Source organism: Pezoporus occidentalis, unplaced genomic scaffold, assembly GCF_034315485.1.
Source record: "Pezoporus occidentalis ecotype Australia unplaced genomic scaffold, CSIRO_AGI_Poc_V1 ctg46, whole genome shotgun sequence".
NCBI lineage: Eukaryota > Metazoa > Chordata > Aves > Psittaciformes > Psittacidae > Pezoporus > Pezoporus occidentalis.
In genome coordinates, this window is record NW_026915791.1 from 4,594,386 (window position 1) to 4,607,316 (window position 12,931).

Sequence of the window (12,931 nt, forward strand, 5' to 3'; positions counted from 1 at the left end):
TATAGGACCATGTCAAACTTGTATGAAGACCCTGACTGGTCCCAAAAGGATCTTAAGGAAACATTGAATGATGTCCGAAAGCATGTGCTCAAAAATAAGTTCCTTGCTTGTTTTGCCCCCGATCGTCTGAAATACTATTTGAAAGAGTTGTGCCAGAGAGGAAAGGAAGGACATCGGATATGTTTCACAGATCTGTGGGGACTCATCATTGAAACCATGTTACATGAAAAGGTACAATAGCAGCACCTTTCTCTTCAGATTTGAATATTCAGTGACTATAGCAGTGAGGACAGACAGATTGGAAGGGGCATGTGGAGGTTGTCTTGTCCAACAGCCCGCTCAAGCAGGGCTAGGGCCAGCTGCCCCAAACCATGGGCTTCTGAATATCTTTGCAGGTGAAGACTTCACAACTTCCCTGCACAACATATGCAGTGCTTGACCACTCTTACAGAAAACGAGTTCTTTTGCTTGTTTGCTTGTTTTTCAGATAGACACCTAAAGCATGTGCCTTGACAGTATAATTCTTTGGTTGTTGGCTGTATTATGCAGATCTTAACATCACACCTCACACAGAAAAGGTGGGAATAAAGAGAAATAACAGGAAATTTATAGTATAAACAACTTCAAAATTAATTCACATGTAAATATTTCAGTGAAATTCCTGTTCTTCTTAAAAAGCAGTGTGACAAAGCAAAAAAAAAAAAAAAAAATCACAAGCCCAAAACCAGTATATCTGAGCTGTTAATGGGTTACCTCACCCTGTAAAAGCTTCCACCAAAAGGCAACGTTGTGGCTCTATTTGAGTGTGAATATTTCCTCCCTAATAGGTAATTTATACTTAAGAGAAAACACTTCCCATGTAATCTGATCAACCCTACATGCATACAAATTTCTACTGCCTTAGCACAGCACAGTGGTAGAGACTCCCTGTCCTGCCTCTTCCACATTACCCGAGTATGCAAGATGCTCTGCAGCAGAAGCAGTAAGGGTCAAAGCTCACAGAACATTAACTCTGTCTGAGCTTTGGCTTTGTTACAGGTCTGAGGAAAATACCATTTTCTGGGCAGTTGGCGAGGGAGTTACTCTTTCTGAATGAAATATTTCCCAAGAAGAGTGCTTTTCAGATATTTCCAGATATTTTTATGAAATAAATAATGTCAATAACAGCATTTTCTTCCTACCATAGAAATACTAGAATTTATGGGGCCTTTTAGCATACGAACTCATCTTAGGACTATTTGTGTGCTGAAGTGCTGGGGCAGGGGAGGGTTGGAGATAGGGATGACAGCACCTCCCTGAACTAAACCAGTGGGGAACATCCTAGTTGGAGTCTGGTACGCCCTGTGTTATCAGAGCCCAGGCTTAAGTGAAGTGGGAGGCTCTTTGTGTCATCTAACTGTCCTCAGCTACTGTCCTTCTTCGAAACAGGAGGACTCCCATAAGCTCACAGATCAGCAGCAGGCACTAAATCAGGGTCAGAACCCCCTGCCCATCTACCTCTCTCTCAATGTGAAGGATAAAATCAGCGACCAGGATTTTAGAGGTAATAATACTCCAGAACTGCATTTAACATTAATCCAAACAGGGTTCAATTTACGATTAGATAGAGAAATTAATTCAATGCACACGTACTCTAAAGGGTTAATCCAGTATAGAAATTTAATAGTTAAAATTTTTGAAGGCCTTAGTGTATTCAGTTGTATTCAGGATCAAAAGCAGGATGATGCAGGACATTATTATAAAATTACCTGATATGCATTTTTGTAGAAAGTTTCAGAAATCTAAATTTTGTAAAGAAATTTACATGTAAGAGGACAATTCACTGTTTAATGTACCCTGAATAAATGTCTACTTGCAAAGTGCTAGGTGAAAAACAGTCTCCCTTAACGCAGCCAACATCGTCTGTTTTATTCAACTAGTTTGTGCTTCTCCTGCTGTAATCAATCTGTGCTTTTTCTTACAGAATGGGTGGAATTCACCCCTTATGAGGTAGGATTCCCAAAATATGGCGCCTTCATTCGTGCTGAAGATTTTGGGAGTGAATTCTTCATGGGTCGCCTGATGAAGAAAATGCCAGAATCCAGGATCTGCTTTTTGGAAGGTAATTTGTTGCTCCGGGGAAATGTAAAGTAATGTAATATAATATAACCTGCTCCTGCACAAAGCCCTCTTCTGAAATGAAGCAGTTAGTACACTTTTTTATATGCCAGGAGCAGTACATGGTAAAATACTGGAACTGGTAACAGGTCACTATCTGCAGGAATTTTTATTTTCTCTGCAATTTTATTCAGCTGAACAGATTTATTTGATTCCGTATGTTGTTATGCCTACTGGCATGAGGCTTTCTCAACACAAATATGTCTTTTTTGGTAACCAAAGTTGTGTAACACTGCTCCTAAGTTAAATCACAGTCTTTTCTTCCATCTAAGTCTCTAAAATTCAGACTTTTATCTACAACGTACCTGCCAAACCTAACCCTGATTAATTCTTATGGATAACACTTCCATTTCAGAGTGCAAATAGGTCATAATATTTACCTTTTTTCTCTCTTGCACAAGAACAGTAAGAGCAGTAAGGAAATGTTTTTTCCCTTTGCAAAAACAGTCTCTTGCCTCATTGTTCTCCCTACTTCCACCAGTTGCAGAAAAGAAGTTTCAGGGAGGGTGAGTTGAGAAGTTAAGACTTTTTGCATGTGTGGAGATTTCACTACAGCTAGTGGTGAAGTGTAAGGAAGCAAATCAGAATCTCTCTGTCTCTGGGTTTATATATATTTATATATTAAAACTGGGACCCGGGTCATCCCTTCTGTGGTCAGAAGTGCAAGCAGGTCACCAGGCCCCTTCTTACACTTCCCACCTTGGCATTTTCTTCCTCCCTTTTCTAGATCAATGCTGGGACATTTCTGCCCCTGTTCCCTGCCAATGACCAACAGGCCCCTTATTCAGGCAGTGTTGTTACTCCAGTGACGCAGTTACTCAAAAGGCTTTCCGTAAATTCCTTTGCACCCCAGCCTCCAAAGTGGGGACTGACTACAAAGGTCTTGCATCTCTTTCCTGCATGGCCAGACCTGTCCCTCTGACTGCAGGCTGGCATTGCTGGGTCAGACGATAGCCAGGCTGCTCAGGTGCAGTCTCTTCTATCTGCCACTCTGTTCTCCCGAGGAGCTCCAGGTTTAGTTCTGCAGCTTGGGGGATTCAGGAAGGCACTGTGGCACAGCTGGCACCATACCAGGTAGTGGTGCTCTATCAGCCTGAAAGACTGATACAGTCAGGACTGCCACCAACTTTGCTACACCTGTTGGCAAAGGAACTTGAAAATATAACCCAGGTATGTCCTAAACCCTAAAAAACAGAAGACAAATCAAAGACTCCCACATTTCCACTTTCTGTTTTCAAAACTATCAAGTCAGCTTCCTCATTCTAAGGGATACTAGTGTTATCAGTCTTGAATGTTTTGCGGTTGACAGTCCTGCGTGATAACTGCGTATCTGTAACAAGATGATGCTAGAAATAAATAAAAGCTTTAGACTTACAAATGCTGTGAAACTGCAGGATAACAATTGTTGGGGACAAGTAGAAAACATTAAGATGAACATGACAAAATATTATTTGCCACATAACAAAAAGGATGTGTTAGCAGATACACTGGAAACACTACCAGCCCTCTTAATATATGTCAATAAATAAGATTCACTATACATTATGGATTCACATACGAATTTATGAAGACAGTCCCTTTAGTTTTGCACTAAGATAACGTAATGAAGTTTGTTAGGGAATGTAGAAGGTACTGGAGGTCACTGTGAACGAAAACACTTCCAGGTCTTTACCGGTTTTCTTTCTGTTAAATATATCCTCTGCCACAGGGATCTGGAGCAGTGTATTTTCCTTGAACCTTATGGATGCTTGGTATATATCTGTTCATTCAGAAGACTTCTGGCACAAATGGACCCGAGACAAAATTACTGACATAGGTGCGTTATTCTTATGCCATTATGTTATTGTCTCTTTTCTTTTTTTTTTCTAATTTCATCCCTTCCATCCCCCTCTGTGTTGATTTTCTCTCACTGATCTTTTTCAAAGCCATTTTGGATTTCCTTCTTCAGCGATTTCTGTAATTGACATGGAAACCAGGAGGAAATTCATTCCATGTATTTCAGTATGGCAATTATTTCAGTTGTGTGAGAAAATAATCCATGAGATCTGCCACAAGAGATAAAGAGAACAGCCCTCATAAGAGCCTGTTTTCAGAGCACAGATGCAAAACTGGAGAAAAACTTCCTGGTAGAGTAGGAGAGGCTGGAAGTTTTCTGTAGCAATTCAGTTTCCAGTTCTCTTGGAAGTTTGAGTATGGCATAAGGAGTCACAGAAACAAGGGCAAACACCATCCTTGTGTCCCAGTGCAGGATATTGCAGTGGATAAAATCAAAGATGAGCAAAGAAGTTTATAGTAGGTGAAACAGACTCTCACAGTACAAACAAGGTCTTTACCACTGTGGAGTGAGGAGAAGAAGAAATGGATTTTCGGAGCTTAGCTGAAACAATGTGAGACTTCTGGAGATCCTGGAAACAAAGAAGTACAAGTGTTGGCAAACATGTTAGTACAAATGATAGTTGCATAGATGACATGAACATGTCACGTGTATGAAACCACATACAAGAACTGTTATTCTTTCTCCTGCAGATGACGAAACCCTATTCCCTAGAAGACCAAACGAGCTGGATACTCGAGTGGTTTGTCCCACTGACAGCTTTTCAGATGTTTTCAGAGATGTTGTCATGTTACGTCCAGCAGCTTCAGAAATCCCAAACTTCCTGAAGGGCCTCCAGATGAACAACAACTACCTAGAGAGCGAGTTTTCCAAATGGAAAGGTATGGTAATAGAACCCTGCTTTTAGTTCTATTTTAAACTGTCCTTGTGAATAAGAAACAATGCTTAAGAGGTAATCAAGCCAACCACCTTTTTGTTGTGCTTCCATCTGATAGTATTGGAAACTGTCACTGAAAGTTAAATTAGGTGGTAGGAGAGGCTTCAAAAATAAGTTCTTAAACATTTCATGAAGTCCAGTGGCTGACAGATGGGAAAGATCTTAATTAGTCATACAGTGTATGTCTGCGGATGTGCCGGCCCGCCAGCCTGCATGCTTGCGGCACTGATGCCATCATATGGTGTCTCTTGCCCGTCCAGTATTCAAGAGATGTGGGAAAGAGCCCTGTTTCATGTTATCTTTCTACTTGTAAGATACAAGTAAAGATACAATAGTATTCCTTATTACCCAGTTTGGGAGTTTGTGTTCAGTCTGGTACCAGATCTGCCAATTAGCTTAGTAACTGCGTGCCTGTTGCATAGCGTGCAAGGTACCAAACATCTTTAGTCCTTAGTGTGTTGAGATAGTGAAGTGCCTTTTTACTTTTCTTTTTCCATATTAAAATCAAAACCACAACCAACGAACAAAAAAAACCCAAAAGCACCCCAACCCAACAAAAAAAAACACCGCCACAGAAAAAAAAAACCTGATCAGTGTCACACACAAAAACAGGGATGGAATTAACTCTGTTCTCCTGAGTCATTAATTAATCCCTCTTAATTAGAAGAAAAGCAAAGAAATTGAAGAGTAAATAGTGAAAAGAGGAAGATAGATGAGGAACTGAGAAATGACTGAACTGCAGCTATTAGCTATATAGGTAGGTCTAAGCCCTGAGAAAAGCTGAATTCTCTTTCTGTTACTGACTTTCCTGAGCACCTCTCTTGCATTGAGCACCTCATCTAAATAAATAAATAAATTAGAAATGCTTCTTTTCTAGACTGTGAGCTTGACTCTCAGCCCAACCACCTGACAGCAGCAACAGACTACCTCATCCTGATTGATACTGCATTTGCCTTTGCTACCAGTTACCCACCCCTCATGAGACCAGAAAGGAAAGTGGATGTCATTCTGCATTTCAACTACAGTTCAGGTTCCCAGACAGGGGTGAGCATTGTACATTCTTCTTGAACTGATTTCTCTGCTTCGTCACTGAGTTCCCAGAATGGCTGATCCTCTCCTCACAGAAACTTTTTTCCCAGTATCTGAGAAGTGTAAATAAGTGAACAGTTTACCAGGGTCACACATCTTTATGGAACAGTACAAATGTTACCAGGAAGCAAGAATTCAGCAAGCTGAACATGCCCATTTTTATGTCTAAATGGGTTTCAGCTGATTTGAAGTCAGTCAGATGTAGAATGAATGAAGCTAAGTGCATTTAAAAATTGACTAAGAAGTTCTCAATGCAATCATACATATTCTCATGCGTGGGAAAACGTACATTCAGGACAATAGAACTGTAATAATAGAAGTGTTTCAATAGAAGTGTTTATCTGCAGAAGACCAGATATGCAAATAAATGCAGGTACAGTTTGTATTTAGGAATTTTAAATTCCTTAGGAATAAAAAGCTACCTAAAGGCAGCATTTTTAATACCCAAATGTGGGGTGTAGATTTTCAAAGGCAGGCATGTGCACCCAGATCCTAACTCTGGCCTTACAGGTCATGGCACCATAGTAAGTCTAGAGCCAAGCTGGGTATGTACCATAACCTGTCAGAACGTGGCCCTTACTCCACAGTCATTCCCAGTGAAATTCAGTTTTGGTCAAATTCAGAGTGATTCGTCTGTGTTCTGATGACCTGTTTTGTTTTCATATTGTGCCAACCAGCCCCTGAAGGAAGCTTCTGAATACTTTGCAAAGCAGGGAATTCCTTTCCCTACAAAGGTGCCAGATGACCAGGAAACCCCACATGTGAAAGAATGCTACATTGTTGGTGACAAGGAGAGCCCAGAAACACCTATTGTGATATTCTTCCCACTAGTAAATGACACCTTCAGGGAGTACAAAGCACCTGGTAAGTTTACAGTTACCCATTACATTAACAGAGGCAGCAGCTGCCTTTGTTTTACTGTGCAGTATCTGTTCATTGGATCATGCTGTAAACACACTCAGACTCTCTTTGCTTAGACCTGAACTGTTTAAAGAAGCTTAAAATGTGCATTTTTCCCTGGATAGTACAGTAGCAGCTGGGATCAGCTTCTGGCCCCCTTCAGATTCTTCTTGACTTTTCATGGGTAGATTGTAAAGTTTACTGATGAAAAGTATATTCTGTGTATCTGCAGTGGCAGAAATGAGCAGGGTTATTTCCTTTCATACTTGTCATCCTTTCCTGTTAGAGAATGCTTCGGGGAATCTAAGGAGTTCATTATTTAAATTAATTTCCAGGCTCACAGTTAGGCAGATAACCTTGAAAACAAAAGTGTGAACTAGCAAAGTGATGAAAATACAACTCTGAGCCATACTGAAGTGATGAAAACACAACCCTGAGCCATGCTGACAGCTTCTGTTCGCTTCAGTGACTCCTCCTTTGAAATTTAAAAAGAGTTTTAATAGCAATTCAAAATAGATGAATTCTGAGTCAGGGTACCATATCCCACAACACCACATTACCCCTGTGGTGCCAAAGGTTTCAGTTACTCCTTCTGCAAATGATAAAATTCCTAGCTCATGCTGCAAGAACACTTATTTTGCAATCAGTTCAAAGCTCCCCAGTATACTGAAACCCAACATTTCTAGGCTGGTATATGGTACATTAAATTACAAATAATTTCTAGGCTGGTATATGGTACATTAAATTAAATTAAATAACAAAACAAATGCAGAAACTATTGTCTCAGTTTTATTAATCATTTTCCTTGGAGGGCACGTGTTGAAGCAAGTCATAAAAAATCATGCAGTACTTTTGCTTTGTAGATATTATGGATTGAATTCATTGCACATTTGAGATAAACAACTGGCATTTTGAACAGGATTCACATAGTTCAATGGTATTTACACAGGTGCAGGTATCTGTGACTGTGGAGGCTGATAGTTCATTATGGTAACATCCTCTTGCCAATGTGGTGGTGGCACTGGAGGCTGATAGAAAAATTCTCTTGTATCTGATGCTCTCTCATCTGCAACTAGGAGTGATTGAGCATTATATTTCTTGCCTTTCTATACCTGATTTCTATACGTCTACATTTCTGGGTTGTTACTGCTCTCTTTCCCTCATACCAGTTGTTAGAAAACTGAGGGGTCTCTGGAAACGATGGGGAAGGAAAAAACATGCGTAATCCCTCGTGTCCGGCTCTCCTGGTTTTGGCTGGGATAGAGTTCATCTTCTTCCTAGTACCTGGTACAGTGCTGTGTTTTGGATTTAGTCTCAGAATAATGTTGATAACATACTGACGCTTTTAGTTGTTGCTATATAGTGTTTATACTAAGTCAAGGGCTTTTCAGATTCTTATGCCCTGCCAGCAAAGCTGGGAGGGGACAAAGCCAAGACAACTGATCCAAGCTGACCAAAGGAATATTCCATCCCATATGGCATTATACTCAGTACGTAAACTAGGGGGCAAGCTGGCCAGGGGCTGCTGTTTGGGAACTGGCTGGGCATTGGTCAGTGAGTGTTGAGCAGTTGCACTGTGCATCACTTGTTTTGCCTATTCTAATTCTTTTACTATTATTATCAGTATTATTATTACCACCATTATTATTATTATTGTCTTTCTGTCTCATGAACCTGTCTTTGCCTCAACCCATGGGTTTTCTCACTTTCACTCTTCTGATTCTCTTCTCCATCCTTTGGGGGAGGACCTTGTGGGACTACCTGTCTAATTATTTTACCTGGGTCCGTGATATATCTGTTAATTATCCTGGGATGATGAAATAGGCACAAAAAGTTCTTTCAGTGTTCTTGCCAAAACTTAGTGATTCAGGGAACATCAGGTTCGCTCTCACTGCTGAGGTTGCATAAAGCCTGTAGTTTTTTATAGTAGGAGGTAGTCTGGGGAAATTATTGTAAATGTTTGTGCCATCTGCTTCCAGGATATGTCCAAATAACGACTCTGTGAAGTCTCTCAGTTTAGATAATAGAATCTAGTTGTTCAGATCTTTTTTCTGTGTTTTTTGGTAATTCTTCCCAGTAGGAACCAAGACTTGATGTAGCTGATTGAGCTAGAGGCAAGTGCTAGGTTGTGCTGGGTGAAAGAGTACCTGTCAGGTTGTTAAGAAGGTCAGTGTGCTTCTGGAAAGCTTGCATCGCTGAAATACATGGATTTTCAGCAGCCTGTTTCTGGAGGCATGAAAGGATAGTAGTGAGGGAAATAACATGATGTAGAGTCGAAGCTGGAAGGCATAGAAAGTGGCAGTGGCTTCCTGACCCTCACCTGGAGAGAAGCCACACTGTCATGAGTTCTTGCTGCTGTTATGTGCCTGGGAGAAGGGAAGGAAAGAGAAAAAGAGTCATTGCCATTTACTTAAACCTTATGTAGAAATGGAGGGTGCTGCAATGGCTGGAAGACAGCAGCAAGGAGAGAGGCTGGGGCTGGGAAGGTGTTAGTACTGAGGGAGACCCGGGGACCATGCTGAGCTCACTCCACACCTAGAGCGGGATGTAAGGATTCTCACCCTCCTGTGCTCAAAAGAAGACCTACTCTGCCTGTTTTGGCATTTCCAAGTGTACCCAGGACAACCCTTACCCGCAATACCACTACCTCCCACTCCTGCCAACCAAATATACCAGCAATAAAATGCCTGTGAAGGGAAAAATTTGATTTGTGATCCATTCCATGGACATGCTCGAGAAATACCCCAATCCTAACTGCTTTTTGCTAATTAACCGAGCAATTGTTTTGCCCTTTAGGTGTGAAACGTAGTCCCTCGGAGATGGCAGAGGGTGATGTTGATGTTGCTGATTCCTGTGGTCCATATTACATAAACAATTTGAGTTATTCAGAGGAAAATTTTGACAAACTAGTAAACCTAAGTTATTACAACATCCAGAACAATAAAGATTTGATACTTCAGGCCTTGCGTACTGCCGTAGAGAGGAAAAAGCAGCATAAGGAAGAGCAACCACTGCAAAAAATACCCGATGGGGATGGTGTGTATGGGCCTGACAAAGAGGGAACCCAGCATTTGGCTGACTGCCCAGCACTGGGGAATATGAAATAAAATATCTATGAGTCCTGTTAATGAAGACAAAAAAGAATTTGATTAGGAAGTGAAGAAAAGCCAAAGAATGCTAAGAATAGCATTTTGTTTGCCATGCCTGTCCGTCAGTGAAGGAAATAAACACAAAAACCAGAGCTCTTCCTTAACGAGTTAATGTGCTTCCCTCATTGACAACGACAGGAGCACGGCTAGGTGAGGCCATGCTCCACACATTCTTGAAGATGTGACCTTTCAGGCCAAGGCCAAGATGTGTGAACAAGGAAGCATGAGGAAGTTTACATTGACTGTGTTTGTGCGCTATAAAAAGAGAGGATTGCCAGGCCAGAAATGCAGCAGAGAATAAAATCCATTGTTTCTAGAACAAAACCAAGAAGCCCATTTTGTGAACTACGGAGTCTTTATGTGATTGTAAATAAATATTAAAGTTTATAAATACCACAGTTTTTTGAGTTACAGCAAATAAACATTTTTCACAGCAAATACATGTTAAAGCCATTTCTTTTAGGTACTTCTTCCTCTATTACTGAGATAACAAACAAATTTATCTCACAGCTGCTGAAAAACTATCGAAGATGAAATTATACCTGCTCCAGACCTAGATGTGAACTGCCCCAGATTCCTGGGACTCCTTGAGTTTAGGATTACATTTAAGACCCACCTCTACAAGAACCAACTCAGGCTAATGTATTTTATTATATGGATTTAAATGTTATTGATAGGTACCAAAGGTTTAAAGCTTTAAGATTGCATCCTTGGCAGTGCACAGAAACACAGTCCTTCTGTTTGCCACCTAGGTCAGTGAACGCTTACTTGTGGTGCACACTACAGGAGCACATACAGCTCCTGTATGGGCTCCATGCCCAGTGTTTACCTCCCATGAAAGAAACGAGAGCAAAGAGAGCAGGCAGTCATGCTGATGCATGCTGGATCTCATTGCAATATGGGATGGGATGTAGCCAGAGGCCGTAGCCAGAGACCATAACCAGACCTGGGAATTTGGAAACACTCCCAGGTTCCTATATACAGTTAGAGCTTTATTGTCTGAAGGGCAAAAATTCTCTCACTGACAGCAGGAAGCATCTAGGCAGGAAGTCTGAAGACAAGCAGAACGAGGTGCATGAGTGCAAACACTTCCCTGCCCTTCCTGCAGCTTTCAAGCAGCCATGAAGGGGTCACAGAGAACAATGAACACTTTACCCCATCGCAAAAACCTTTACATGAAATAATGATTCAGTACCTCTCAGTTCTCTGCATTCAGAAGAAAATGTCAGGGCTGATCAAAGAGGTGGAACAGCTTCCACTTGAGGGGCAAATAGATAAGGAATCTGCAACCTAGGAGAAGGATAACAGGACTGAAAGGCAGAGAAAAGATGTTATCTATGAAACCTGGAGTGACCTGCAGGAGAATAACCAGGAGTGACTGTGCACGTCTCTTCTTTAAGGACTAAAGCATACAAAGGCTCTGCATCTGACTCAGCCCTGCACTGAATCATCAATCCCCAGAGGCTGGGAGGACAGTCTGAGACAGTGTTGTACCTGCCCTCTTTCTGTGATGTTCTCCAGTCACCAAATAGTGGATGCACCAAAGACAGTGGGAAAGCACTCACCCCAGACTGCAGTACTTAGGTTTTCCACAGCTCAGATATTTTTGCATATGAGAAATCATCAAGAGTAGTCAGAACTCCTAAAGGACTCACTTAAAACAATTTATTGAAGCAACATGCAGAAGATGTAAGTAACTGCAATGATAACTTAATTACTACAGATTAACCTATGGGGAAAAGTAATTAAAATGAGAAGAATACAAAAGCAAACTGTGAAAAGAGGGTTTTAAAAGAATCATGGAATGGTTTGGGTTGGAAGGGACCTTAAAGCTCATCCCATCCAACCTGGCCTTGAGCACTGCCAGGGACGGGGTAGACACAAGTTCTCTGGGCAACCAGTGCCAGTGCCTCCCAGGAAATAATTGCTTCCTAATGTCCAATCTACATCTCCCCTCTTTCAGTTTAAGACCATTCCCCTTGTCCTGTCACTACATGCACTTGTAAAATGAGGAAGCTGGTCAGCAAGACCCTACATGAAATACTATAAAATCTTTAGACTCAGCATGGAAATTGCAACAAAAGAGTTGCAAAACATGTGCACAGCCCTAAATAAAACGTGAAGCAAGGAACCAAGAAAAGGCAGAGTGGTTAAATTCTTAGGACTGAGCATTATTAGAGCCTAACATCTGTTCTTTGAGGAACAGCATGGGAAGGAGGGAAATGGAAAGGGCATATCTAAACTTGCTGATGTATTTGGAAAAGAGCTAGAGCATATAGAGAAAATGTAGTATTCCAGATGGAAATTAAGGGGAAGAAAGGTACATAGCTAAAAATGTGACTTGGCAGATGTGCTGGACCAGCAAAAGGGGATTTTCATGATAAGGGTGTTGCAAAGAAGCCAAGACCATAAATCTGATGCAAAAGAGACATGCATAATGTGTAAGCACAGATTCAACAAAAAATTCCCCTCCTCCTTTTAAGGTTTATTTTATTTTATTTTATTTTATTTTATTTTATTTTATTTTATTTTATTTTATTTTATTTTATTTTATTTTATTTTATTTTATTCTTTTTAACTGGGAGCCTTTTGTTTTCCAAGCAAGGAGTGAGCACAGAAAAACTTTTATCTCAGAGAAATAAAATATTATTTTTACTTCAATGCTTTAGTGATTATGGCATCGTACCCCATTAAAATCTCTTGTAAAAATCAACGGAAAAGGTGATCCTCCCCCGTCCCTTAACACAATAGGAAGGTGTAAGGTTAAAACTAATGACTGTGCCTGCTATACACAGCGAAAATTCAGTGTTATACTAAGAATTTTCCTTAGTCGCCTAACGTCGAGGCTAACCACCACGGCGCTTA

The 12,931-nt window shown here is 40.8% G+C and overlaps 1 protein-coding gene across 1 annotated transcript in view; it reads left to right on the plus strand.

Annotated features, from left to right (window-relative positions):
• The window catches only part of LOC134172474 (cytosolic phospholipase A2 epsilon-like), a 39,472-nt gene extending 28,908 nt beyond the window's left edge, over window positions 1-10,564 (plus strand). Inside the window, exons 15-22 of the mRNA XM_062635567.1 lie at window positions 6-231; window positions 1,429-1,543; window positions 1,964-2,101; window positions 3,866-3,973; window positions 4,684-4,872; window positions 5,806-5,972; window positions 6,695-6,881; window positions 9,714-10,564. Coding sequence (XP_062491551.1) covers window positions 6-231; window positions 1,429-1,543; window positions 1,964-2,101; window positions 3,866-3,973; window positions 4,684-4,872; window positions 5,806-5,972; window positions 6,695-6,881; window positions 9,714-10,024 — 1,441 coding nt within the window. The 3' untranslated portion in view covers window positions 10,025-10,564. The remainder of the gene's footprint in view (window positions 1-5; window positions 232-1,428; window positions 1,544-1,963; window positions 2,102-3,865; window positions 3,974-4,683; window positions 4,873-5,805; window positions 5,973-6,694; window positions 6,882-9,713) is intronic.
• The last annotated feature ends 2,367 nt before the right edge of the window (window positions 10,565-12,931 follow it).